General features: G+C 37.7%; 1 protein-coding gene across 2 annotated transcripts in view; it reads left to right on the top strand.

Moving 5' to 3' along the window:
• GRIP1 (glutamate receptor interacting protein 1) overlaps nt 1-13,633 on the top strand; it is a 219,679-nt gene that overhangs the window by 127,780 nt on the left and 78,266 nt on the right. For both annotated transcript variants that reach the window (XM_066319135.1, XM_066319133.1), the window contains exons 3-4: nt 10,994-11,129; nt 12,077-12,222. In XM_066319135.1, coding sequence (XP_066175232.1) covers nt 10,994-11,129; nt 12,077-12,222 — 282 coding nt within the window. The remainder of the gene's footprint in view (nt 1-10,993; nt 11,130-12,076; nt 12,223-13,633) is intronic.

The following is a 13,633-nucleotide window of genomic DNA, read 5'->3' as shown; positions in this document are numbered from 1 at the left end:
GAATTGAAAGTTTAGCAAATGTATTTGAAAGTCATTACAAACTTGTAGCTACAAATACACATACCTAGTAAGGAACATATGCAATTTTATGATAAGGATAGTAGATAACTCTGATGAGGCCATTAAAAGCCAAGGACTTTTTTCCTTAGCCACTAACAAAATTTAATGGTACAATAGAGAGCATATAGTGGATGGGAACATCTATCCAATCATGGAGCTTGTCTTACTTAATCACAGACCACAGAAAATAATAGGAAGGCTGTTTAAGTCAGTCTAGTTAAGTGCTAGCCAACAAGGATGATAGCTGGGTATGATTGTAATATACTGTAAGACATGTTTTTCATGGCCTGAGTTAAGGATATTAGGGAAATCAGAGTATTTTTGACTAGCTGTAAATACATTTTATAGTCCCAGTTTTCTCTGTGTATAAAATTGGAGTACAGACTAGAACATTTTATTTGCTGATCCACTGCAAATTTTAATATATCTACTACCCTATAAAAATATCATTGACCAGTAGTCAAAACATGGGAATCAGAAAATGTCAGGACATCATCTTGTATTTTTCTAATGCATATATACTTAAAATTAAACATTATAAACTCAAATACATACCAAACAGTCTTATGAGATTGCAGCTGACATTAGGCTGATTATCTCTATCTCCATCATAAGCTCTGGGTCTTCACTGAGGAAAATATGATGAATGTGCAGACCTGTTACAACCTTTGGTAAATCAAGAAGGGAAAGAAAAACTGGAGCAAAGACTCTTTTACAGGCATTTTATAAGACCACAGGGAGCAGAAGTTTGTTTCATTTCAAAAACACCCCATAATGATTTATGTGGAGAAGAAAAAAAATTGCAGAGTGCACTTGTTTGTGTAACTTAGCAAAGTTTTATACCAACCTGGAACCATATGAAATGTAACAATTCCATAAATTTTTTCTCTAGTTGTAATTAGCACATTTTGCTCTCAAACTTTTTCTCTAGTTGTAATTAGCACATTTAGTGGAAGATCTCTGCACTGAAGCCTCTGTACTGAGAAAGGCCTGCTAGGTTCCCTAAGTGACTTTTGTAAACTTAAAATAATTTAGAATTTGAATATTTTCTTTAAAAATGCTGGCAGTATGTTTTTAAAAGGAGAGGAGAAAAAAGCAGAGAAAAACACATCTTGTGAACTGTTTGCATGAAGTCAGCAATGTGAAGAAGTGCTCTCATGCTACAGTTTCCTTCTGTTTAAGCTCTTTTTCACAGCCAATCTTACTTTAAAAGAAGTATTTTCAAAAAGCGTGCTTTGAGTTGTGTTAGGAGTTTCCTCATTTGCACTCTTGTTGAGATTCTGTACATTGCACTGTGCTTGGAATGAAAGATGTCATTAAAGCCTCCAGGTAGTACTATTTGGCTGAATCTTTATCTGTTTCAATCTATTTGAAGCTTTTATCTATTTCTTCAGTTCATATAAGCATTTTTCTGTCTATTTTAACCTCTTGGTTGCTGAAAGAAGAGAAGGACATTGCAATAGACCCAACAGACAAGATGTGTTTTTTTGAAGTAGAGGTAAACCAGAATATACAGTTAGCATGTCTTAGTGTTTTTGGAGAGGAAAGTAGGTGTAATCTTTGTTCCTTTTCAATGAAAGTTTCTGGAGGATAAGAGTAAATGCTGAAAGAAAAGCCAAAAAACTTTTCTGTGAAACTTATTTCCTACTTTGAAGTTTGACAGAGGAAAGTCTTTTTCCTACGTGTAATAATGAGGCTACTCTGGGATAATATAAGCCTCTTATGTGGATGTCACATTCAAATTTTTGCAAAAACCTGCAAACACCTTCTTGAAGTAAGGGTGTTTCACCTGAAGATGTGAAATGTTCCTGTTGTCTCACAGGCTAATATGTGCAATGGTCACTGTGTGCTAATATGATGCCATCTCAGTTTCTGTACTAATTTAATAGGATATGGTAACCATTTAGATGAAAAAAGAAATCACATAGGTATATTCTTGCAGCTGGGTATTTTACTGTTTCACTGCAGTGATTTGTTCAGCAAGCTTGACTATCTAATAAGCTAGTTCATGCAAATGAAGGCATCTGTCTTCATCCCTCTTTGCCATTGGTTCATTATGCATACATTAAACTTCAGCAAATAAGTAGAGAGATTGATTAGAGTGTTCCAGCACACAGGTTAGCAGCCAAGAAATGCCTGAATTATTCCTTTTCTTTTTTTTTTTTTTTCCGTTTTTAACCCCATACTTACTTTACAGGAATAGTAATTTTTTGTGGATCTTAAATGCTTATTGACATCTAAAGTCATCACTATTTCTGCAATTTGGCAAATTTCAATACAGGCCAGTAGCTTATTTTGCAGTTCTTTAACTCTCTTTTTCCATTGGCTTTATCTGTATTTTGTCTTCATCTTGAATATTGAGTAAGTTATGATCTTTTTGTCACAGGGACTTGTTTTTGGATTTATTTTTTTTTTTTACTACAGAAACCTAGTAAAAGATTAGCATCCTATTTGTCAGGTTGCATATTAAATTGCTCCCTAAGTCATCCTTGTAACTTCAGTTCTATATCAGATTGAAGTATACAAAAAGAATGGGTCATTGACAGTTCACTTTTTAAACCATTTATAGCAGTGCATTCATCCAGTCTGATTTTGAACTACCATCTTCCAGAGATCAGCATTTCTGGGTTGGGGTTTTCCACAAAGGTGAAGAGTAAGCAAACCGTAAAGATAATCAGCGGTCACTGAGCACAAAGGACAAAAGGTAAAACGTGTGGGAAGCATTCGTTCACATTTTCCGTAGGTCTCATTTTTCTCATCCATATCTCATTTTCTCAAGGATAGCCTGATCTTCTACGCAGAGACTTTGATAAACCCTTTTGTCACTCTGAGTCTCCTTTAGTTCTACCAAGTAGAAAGATAGGGTATGCATATCATTCAGCTGTGTTTGTTCTACAAACATTTACGTATATGACCCCTAAAAACTTAAATATCTGTTTCTTAATCCAAGTACTAGGAAAGGTTCTGCAGGCCAGTTCCTCCAAATGTCAAATATTTGAAAATTCACTTCCCACTTTCTGAACATATGAACAATAGTTTTTCTAAAAACGAGTGACACCATTACTATATCCTTTTCTTATCCTTACTGCTTTGGTTTTGCCATGACATTAGTGATCTAGCTCCATGTCATAAAAAAGAAAACTGCTGTCCTGCGTTAACTAAAATGTTAAATTATATAGCAGCTGTATATCATGACAGGCAATGAAAGGTATGTCAGGAAAAATAAATGACAGCTCAAATGGAGAAATGTGATTTAATGACGCTATTGCTAAAATTTACCTGGTAGCAACAGGATGTTAAAACATTGTGGCAAAACATGTCTTAAATAGCAAAAACCTAAGCATTTCAGACAGTTCTTAATCTAAAAGGAAAAGAAGATTAAGAGGTGATTTGATCAGAGGTTACAGTTCTGTATTGCAGAGTCGCCCTGAATGTAATAGTGGTACTATAATGAGATCTTGGTCTTGCAGGCTTGTCTACTCTCAATTCAGATAGACATTATCTACACATGTAGCAGAGTTTTCCTCCCATGATGCTTTCAAAGCCTCACTGGTATCTTTCTAAAAGGTGGAGTTACTGCCATATCAAGTTTCTCTGCTTGTGTCACTCAGGTGATGAGGGCAAGAATTATTTTCAGTGGTTCTTTCCTGCTTTGAAATGCAGAAATGCAGTCAGTCCTGTAATCAATCCTGCCTAATCCATTTTGGCAACTGCAGAAAGCAGAGAAACTGCAACAGTCAGGCTATGTTTTTGTGCGTAGTGACACATCAGTGCAAAGAAACACAAATGATCAAGAGTTCTCTTTGTGTTAATTTCTCATTAAAAAGAAATGAAGAGAAAGTTGAAGGTGAATTCATCAGAATGATGGGAAGAAGTTTTATAAATCTAAATTAGTGTCAAAGTTCTGTGCTGTTCTTCACAGTAGGGTTTCTGCTAGCAAAGGAAGGTTAATGAAGCTTTTATCTTATTCAGACAGAAATGTAGAAAAGACTTATGTCATAGGGCTCTGTCCTTTCTTCATCAGTAGTGTCAACAGAGACATGCAGAGGAGTTCAGGGTAGTACTGCTGAGTTTAAGATTTTGTTCCTTACCGCATGATCAAAATTTTATGAAGGAGATACTTGGTTCATGTGGGAGATACAAGTTTAAGATCACTATGGGCATAACCTTCAGCTCAAAAGTACCTTCTACTACCCATTCCCCACGCAAGGTAACAATAATATGGTGCAGAAACAAGAAAGTTTGAGCTCTGGAAACCCCTACAATGTGTGCTGAAGAGGTAAAGGTTGAGACCATCAAGTCGTTCATCACTGGGCTCATTTTTACCTTCCCATGTCTTTGCTTCATAAAGCTCCACCTTGACCATTTAGTGAGCTGCTCAGGACCCATTTTCTATAGACTACCATCATAGATAATGAGGAAGCAAAGAAAATGCTTGAACTTTCTGAAATACAGCAAGTGCCTCAAGGTGGAACTGGTCCTCATCTGAAGATAAGGTCAAGTGATCAATGGATAGTGTAGGTATGCTCTCAAAGAAAGCCGTTGATGAAAACACTAGAACTTCCCAGCTAGTTTAAGGAATAAATGTCCTTTCAAAAGACTACATCACTGAGCAAGTTGTAGTTTGCACTGCGTCTTTATTCCCTACTGCAAGGTGGCATGTCACGGATAAAAATATTTTTTGTAGATTATAACATAAAAATAGGTTTTGTTGTTGTGATTTAACTAAACCTGGATATCCTTGTCTGAAAAGCCATCTAGATGTGGGGCCATCCATCTCTTGTTTTAGTCTGCATATCTGTCACAGTTAGCCTGGAGAAACCTCTCTGCGGCTTACACAGCTGCTGCCATGGACCACTTTTTCCTCTAAGATCAAAGCAGAGGTTTTTTGCACCTTCATATGAAGCCATCCCTTGTAAGTTGGCTTTACAGAGATCATTCTAGTCTTTTCTGTGTGAAGCTGCCTTAATGTAAAAACTGATTTTACACCACACCACACTTCTTTTCATTTTCTGGCAAATGTTCTTTACTACTCCTGTCTGCAAGGAGTGGATTCAGGCACAAGCAGGATGTTGTACCTGGAGCATGTGCCATTGATAGCATGGCTGTTCTTCTGCTGGAGAAGCACTAGGACTGCACTGTAGGCTGTGGGATGCAAATATTAAGCCCTGGGAAGGTAATAATGGTTTACTCCAGTCATTGTTCACTTCTGAAATGTAATTACTGAAGTTACTGTAGTGTGCATTGATAACTGTGTCATATATGTTCCTTCCAATACTATTCAGTTAAGGAATTGGTGAGGTTCTTTCACTAAGAACTAAGAGCCTTTTTGTTGTTTTGGTTTGGTTTGGTTTTTTGCCTGCAACTGTCTTTCTGGTGGTTATTTGATCTTCAGGCTTCAGATGTTTGTATTAAATTCTGATATTTTAGTTAGAAACTATATTTTCTAACATAATTTCAAATATAATGCTTACATTTTTGGTTAAATTGAAGACCATGTTTGTTGAATGCCTCAGCTGGGATTTAGAGAGTGTTGGCTGCCAAGGATTCTGTGAATATGAAAAATGTACCCAAAACCAAATAGCACAAGAATTAAGCTTGTTTTAGACAGGCAACCAATGAACCCAGGTGTGAACTGTGCTACTGTGTCCTGCAGGCCTGGTGTTTTCAGTGAGTTATGTGATCATGCCCTGTATATCACTGCTTGCGATGGATCATAAAATAGCCTTATTTCCTTTTCTGTGTCATGCCTAGGCTAGGCAGACCTTTTCTAGTCTATAAGCACTGGTGGGAGGTATTTGGATTTTAGGTAATATTTTTGCAATGGCAAAGTCATCTTGTAGATGCTCTTACAGCTTTAAAAAAAAAAAAAAAAAAAAAAAAAAAAAAAGGATATCATCTAGTGCCCTGTACCCAAGCGGAACAGCTGTCAGTGTAACATGAATGTTTTAGACAGTTTTTTGCAAGTGTCTTAGCCTTACCTATCTCCTTTGCTTTCACTTAAAATGGTACAAAACTTCACCTGTACATTTATACAGATTAACCTGGCTGCTGACCCAAGGCAGCCTGCATTGGCAGTGTTTTGAATTTACAGTCTCGTTGGTAACTGCAGTGTGTTGCGCCTTGTGGATGTGCTCTGCTGCACCTCGTACCAGTTTGTCTTCCACTGTGGGTTGCTGGCATCTGAACTAGGACTGGTTTGGGGATTGTCCCTCCACAGGCAGGAGGGGAGGCCACAGGGCAGGTTGTGACCAACTTGTCTTCAGACTCTCCTCACTGATGTGGTTTTGTTTGTTTTTGATAGAAATGTAGGTGTTTCAGAAGTGGTGACAGCCAGTCAGGGAAAGGGCAACATGGAATGGACTGTTCATCATCTCCTGACATCCTTCTTGTCACACTAAGAGAAATACACATACCCACAGGACTTGAAACACTGAGTAAATGTGATGTCTCCGCTATAACAAACTGCTATCTATTCCCAAAGAATTGACTTTATCTTTATGTGATTTCTTATTAAGCCATGAGATGCCTACTGGGATGTAAAGCAAAATGTTTTCTCTGCAGAATTTCTGCTGACATAAAAGGGAAAATCCATTCAAGGACAGCATTCACTATATTTTCAGCAAACTTACCAATTACTTACTTATTAATTATATATAGTTTAGGTAGGAAAATGTCAATAACAGCAAGTATTTTTTTTAAACTTTTATTTTCAGTTCCATTTCTGCCCTGTTCCAGCTGCACTTAAACTCATTCACTGGATGGAGAATAGAAGCAAGCACTTGACCTGGTTGTGTAGATTTTAGACATTTTGGAGGGTTTTAAAATGAAATTTTCACAGAAGGGACTCAATATCTGAAATTAAGGCAAATATTTCTGAGTTTTACTTTAATATGTACATTAAAATATAGAATGGTAGCAATTTAGAAAATAAATTTTAAAACATTTGAGAAGAGTTCTCTTAACTTTTAAATATTTTTCTGTGAAAAAATTTCTTCTGTCATCTATTATTGTTTTCTTTCTGAAGAAGTGAGTATATTCCAGGTTTCTAAATCTCAAGAGAATTTATTTTCCATGCTATTAATTGAAAGATATTATTTACATACACCAAAAAGTAGAAAATTACAAGAAGCCTGTCCATGTAAAAAATACTAAAAGCTTTACTGTGTTGCTATTATTGTTGAAGAAAAATTAGTCATGGTATTTCTTCAATTTTACCTACCTGCAAGTTGTTCTATGTATTCATCCTCTCACAGTGAGATTTACCCAGTCTTGAATTTGAGCATCTGTTTATCTTTGAAGCTTGCTTGTGGTATGTTGAGTATCCTGGTAGTCCTCCAGGCTGCAGGGCAGATCATAGTGTTAATGCACCAGCTCACCTGGCTGCAAGTCAGACACACACAGTCATGATATTGCAGCAGCAAGCCTGAGAGAAGCATCCAGACCAGCAGTTTAGAAAACAGCAGCAGTGTAATGTTTTATTTCAAATTCAGCTACTGGGTATGCTCCTGCTTACGGAACTGGAGATCCAAGGGAAGCTCTTTGGAGCAGAAACTTTTCTTTTTCATCTTATGTCTGCCTGTGTGTAAAAGGGTGCATATTTGTGCTCCCCTTGCTGAGCCATCTCCAGGATTCAGTGGGATTCCTGAATGCCATACCAGAGGTAGGTGGATGCCAAGAAAGCTGTAGAGTGGCTGGTGCAGCATGGACAGGCATGTTCTCAGGATGGTCCCAGCAGCAGCAGAAAGTGATGGAAGTCCTGAGGCAGTCCCAAGACCCTCCATAGGCTGTGGGAAGGCAAGTCCCAGTGTGAACTCATAAGAAGTCTGGAAATAACTTCTTTGCTTTCTCTTCTGATGCTGACTATGCTAATATTATTACCAGTGTGGGAGTACATGTAGGAAAGAACAGACTCCAGAGACTTCTAACTAATTAGGAGTTTGCTGGTTGGCATAAGTAATGAATTATGAGCAAGGTGATACATGAAGTAGTTTGATTTTTTACCCTCAAATTGTAACATAGCATTGTCTTTACTAGGAAAGAGACTGACCTTGCATTAGTTGGGGAACAGCACGTACAGATGGGATTGCGTGTTGGAATGGAAATGAAGTCCCTAGGTTGTTCTGATATTGGGCATTTCAATAATACTCCAGTGAGATTAGTCTGTAATAATAATGCCAAAGCAATGCAGATGAGTAAGCATGTCATATATGGCATTATAAGAACAGTAATCATGTGTGATTTAAGAAAGCGAAGATGAAAAACAGAATGATGGGGGTATCAAATGGGCCTGGTTCAGAGCACTTGCAGGGATAATAGTCTCTTATAAGCAAAACCAGCTTAGGTAGTTTAATTTCTTCCTGATATGATTATGTACAACAAAAGCTACAAAATCCTTCAGAGCAGCAAACCTAATGAAACTACTGTGCACGCCTAGATGACCTTATTTGTCAGTGTGCAGTGAACACTTCACACCACCCCTCCCTTACAGTGCTGATGCATCTTTCCCTCCTGCCCACCAAGGAACAGTGCCTAGAAATCATTGTTCTGTTGGCAGAGGTAAACAGAAATCTGTCATAATAGATGGTGACAAGGAATGAGCCTGGCCATCACTTTCCATGCCAGTAGTTGAAGAGAATTGTATATTGTTAGCCTGCTTAAAATAACACTTGGGTCATCTGTTCCACATGTACTTTGGGCAGTGGAGTATTGCCCAGCACTGGATTGCAAACTCACAACCTATATAAAAGATCAAAACACGTGACAATATCATGCTATGGCAAAAGATAAGGCATTGCAGTGCGGTACAATGCAGTGCATTGTTTTTATTCTATAAATGCATCGTGGCAAAGTATTTGTTAAAAAAAAAATCTTACATGGTTACTGAAAGCCAGATTGTACTACTGAGAATTACAAATTAAGGATTCAGTTTGGGAGGTGGGAAGAGAGGGGAATTTTCCTTTTGACTGCAGATCTTGTGGTTGAGTAAACCCTCAGTAAACATGTACATGTGTCACACACTGGCAGAGTACCTTAGGTTGCATCATGGGTGCCAATGTACAGTATCTTCAGTTGCAATAAGTACCGTGACTAACTCCTGTATTCATTATGAATACTTACAGGTTTTTGTAAAACTGAAAGCAGCATCTTGGTCCATAGGCATCTCTACACCTATGCAACATGTCTACATGTTCAGAAGCAGGTAATCACATCTGTTCTTTCTGAACTCTCAAAGAGTCCAGATGTGAACAAACCTTATGGAAGCTAAGCAGCTTCCAGATGGTACCAAATGGTGGTTTGGTGTCAGCCAAGTTTGAGAATGCAGTGGTTAGCTGTGCTGCTGTATGCTTCTGACAACCTGTGTTGCTAAATGCTTTGTAGAATTTTGTTGTAGTAGAAGCTTTATAAACATAGAGGAATTCAAGCATCTAAGTCATGCCGTATAATGGTAAAAATATGAGTAACTGAAGTCATCATCAGCTGGAATAGGTAGAAGAGCCTGTCAGCCACCTAGAAATGAGCAGGAGTGCAGGATGATGCCACAACAGAAAAAGATTCAACATCTAATCGTATTAGAAGTACTACCAAGGATTACAAGCCTGTGCACTAGGACTGGAGTCTCTTCTGAATGATTTCCTCAATCTGCCTCCATTTCCTCAAATACAGAGGTTTGGCAGTTCTTGTTCAGGGCAGCAGAACAAGGTGAAAATGTGTTATGTCATCTCCTCAGTCATGTGGAATGATCTTGATAGAGCTTTGCTGCTATTTGTATAGTGATACTTCTGCACTTACTGATGAACATTTGAATATACACAAGGACCTTTCTTGGGTTTTGGGTCGCTTTTCATCTTTAGATCTCATGCTGCCACAGCAAAATTTGTAGTGCAGTGCAGACATACTGTTTGTTTACAGTGAATATATGAGGTTTGTATCTGACCAATTCACCTAAAAGCATCCTACTGAAAAGGATGATCCTGAAATGAATGATCTTTTCAGGACTTCATTGGATCTTTAGAATTTCATGTTTTTTTTCCAGAATACCTGGGCAACTGGTGGTTTTACTAGGTCTTTCCTGACTGGAAACAGTGGACATGTGGCTGTCCAAAGGGTTGCAGTCCTGCTGAAACTGCATATGTCGGTTACCTTGTCCACCCATGTGTAATAAGAACATCTCTTTTTTTAAGTTAGAGAGTTTTTGTTGCATGGAACCTGCCTTTGTTGTCTGTGAAACTAACTTACCATTTTCCAGTAATGGAGAAACTGCAGAAGAGGGTGTTTTAGCATGTGAGAGAAATTTTATATACACTTAGTCACTATGAAAGCCCTTCACTTACTGTATACCTGTTCTGCAGAGATTGCAGAGACTTACAATGGAGCTGTATTTATGTAAAAATAAGGAATAAAAACTGTTAAGATGTGATGTATCTCTGTCTGGATTTTTGTTATAGTCAATTGTTCCTATTAACCCTGACATCTGCTAGGAGCCTCCAAGTGAGTCTGAACCTAAAATTATAGTTCTGTTATATCATTATGTGGTTTACTCTTCTATTTAATCAGTTGAAGTGCATTATAAAACACAGAGGTCAGAGGTAGAGAACAGAAAATGAGAAAAGATAGCTTTTAAAAAATGTGAAACAACTATCTTTAGTTATAAGTGTTCCCAGACTTCATATTTGTGGGCTCTGTATAGTATACTAGCACACTGGTGCAATTTTTAATAACCTTTTACAGAACATATGGCTCAAGATTTATCTATATGCAGAGCCTTGTGGACAGAACTTGTGAATTATAACATTAAAAAATCTCCAGATGTATGTGGTATTTCTTACTATCACACAGGAATGATTTTCTTGGGAAGAAGATCACATATTAGAAAGGCAACATCTGTGTTACTACTTAAATTATAATAATGTGAATAATTTTCTTTCAACAGAGGAATTCAAGGGCTCAACAATAGTTGAATTAATGAAAAAAGAAGGCACCACCCTAGGGCTCACAGTATCGGGTGGTATCGACAAGGATGGGAAACCAAGAGTATCTAACCTTCGTCAAGGAGGAATCGCTGCTAGGTAACCACATCTCAGGCTACAAAATGCATTATAAGATGTGATTGCTTCAGAAATATGTACAGCATCAGAAAGGTCACCTAAAATTATGTGACTGATGCATCTGTAATGGTAGCCTATCACACTGGAGAACCTCAGAGGGAAATGGCAACAGCTGGTCCTTCTTTTTGCTCAAGGCTACTTTGATAAAAACTAGAAATACAAATGTGCTATTTGAAAATTGTCATAAGAATCACGATATTTCTTCTAAATTATATATGGTTTATTTCTCTTTTTTTTTGTCTTTTAACAAAAATTTGAGAGAAGTAGCATAACATACTGAAGGAAAAGAAAACAAAATGGAAAAAAGAATGATAATGCTGACATAATTTTGTTCTTTTTTTAACTCTTCATTAGATAGCTTTGAGATGGAAAAGACTCTGAAGTCATAAGTCCTTGCTTACTAATACAGTGGAAAGAAAAAAGCTTTTAATCATGAGTGAGACAAGTCAAAAGATAAGGGTTGAGCTAAATCATCCCAAGTAACTGAGTGGAACATATGCTTTGGCCTTGGCACATCTCCTGTTGATATGATGTTAGCTGTGAAGGCAACCAGTGTCCAAAAAACAAATTTTTTTAACTTTCTCAAAGAGAGAGACAAGGATAGGGACATGAAGAAGATGACTTCCCAGATCCTATGCCCAAACCAGACAAATCATCCAACTCCTTTATTGTACAGCTGGTTTTGTACCTCAGGAATTAATAATGCAACAATGCTGTTATTTTAATATTTAACAAGCTAGAGTAGATTAAGATCTTAAAATGCCACTTTCTGTTAGAAAAATCAACTCATTTTAATCTAGATTCATGGGAAAAAAAAAAAATCTTACAATCACTAAACACTAATGTAAAGGATTTCATTTGGTTCATCAGATCTGTCTTTCACAAAAGGAATATGTACTTTTCCCTAGGAGTGACCAGCTGGATGTTGGTGACTACATCAAATCTGTGAATGGAATCAACCTCACCAAATTTCGCCATGATGAGATCATCAGCCTGCTCAAGAATGTTGGTGAAAGGGTTGTGTTGGAAGTGGAGTATGAGCTGCCTCCCGTCTGTAAGTATTTGCAGACCAAACTGAAAACCTGTGCAGAATAGCAGACATAGTCAACAGTGAGATGGGCATGGTAGTTAATAGTCACTTTAGTAGTGGTTGTTTTTTAATTTTCTGTTCCTAGTTTTATTTTTTTCTGTGGTTTTTCACAGAGCATTGAAACAGTACAAAAGAACTGGCAGTGCAGAGGGATGCTCTCAGATATTTTAAAAGCAGAAATCCCACCAACAGGGCAGAGTTATCAATCTCTGCTTTTTGTTGGTTTGTGGTTTTCCAGTGGTGAGGGTTGGTTTTTGGTTGGTTGGTTTTGGATGTTTAGTTGGGTTTTGTTTGGGGATTTTTGTTTGCTTCTTTGCAGTTTTAAATACTGGAAATTAGATTAAGTAAGTTCCAGGGCAAGCAAATCCTCCTTTTTCCAATGAGATCCTCTGAGATGAGACCAGTGAGTATTTGCTTGTTCTGCCTCTGCTTTTTTCCTTTCTTCTCTCCACTTGCAGCACCATCCCTCTCTCCTAGTTAAACAACATCCTTTGGGACTTTTCTAGTTTTTTTCTGACACCACATTTAGGCAAAATTTCATTCCTAGAGCAGAGGACACAGTGGGGTAGACCATAAGGATACATAAACCTGCAAGAAATGTGTAACTTGAAACAAAGGCTTTCACTGAGCAGGATTTTCTTCAAAATACAAGTTTATGCTCACACCAAAGTTACAGATTGCTACTGAATGTTTTCCTTGCTTCTCCTTTGCTCTGTCTTTTTGTGCTTGTTCCTCTAACAGTGTGTCTGTAGGACAAAGTCAGTGTGAATCCAGTCTATCAGGTATGAAGTGAAAACCAAAGAAACAGTAAGTTGAACACTTGGGACCTAAAGTGGAGGAGTGTCAGGTGGCTGACTGCCACCTAGGGACTGCACCAGGCACACCCTTGAAGGAGTGTGTGCTCATTCATACTGCTCACTGTGGGGTAGAAGATGTGGTTTCCTGGTGTCTGGCCAGAAGAATCTCAGGTGCCAACTCAGAAGCTCTTGTCTCCTTATATAAAGAGGTTGCTTGCAATAGAATCCAAAAAAATCCATCACTGTCCTTGGTGCTCAGAAGCTGATGAACTTCCCTACTGCTTTCTAGCAGCTGGAGGGTTAGTCTAGTTATTCATTTCGGGTTTTTAGGACCTTCTGACAAGCATATTAAAATTTTTTTAATGTCCTCTGTTGATTAGTGTTTGCTTGTGCTGAGGGAACTTCACGTTCTAAAGCACAGAATCTGAATTAATCAGCTGAGTTCAGAGTTACTTTGCTGCATATGTAGTTGTTCTACCATCGTTATTTATTTTGCATTTATTCAACTGGGCTTTCTTTGGTTTTCCTCCTCTTTTAGCAAATGTGCCACTCTTGTTCACTGAGACTGGATTTTGGCA

Source organism: Sylvia atricapilla, chromosome 5, assembly GCF_009819655.1.
Source record: "Sylvia atricapilla isolate bSylAtr1 chromosome 5, bSylAtr1.pri, whole genome shotgun sequence".
NCBI classification, from domain to species: Eukaryota; Metazoa; Chordata; class Aves; order Passeriformes; family Sylviidae; genus Sylvia; species Sylvia atricapilla.
This window is presented reverse-complemented; position numbering and strand designations above follow the sequence as displayed.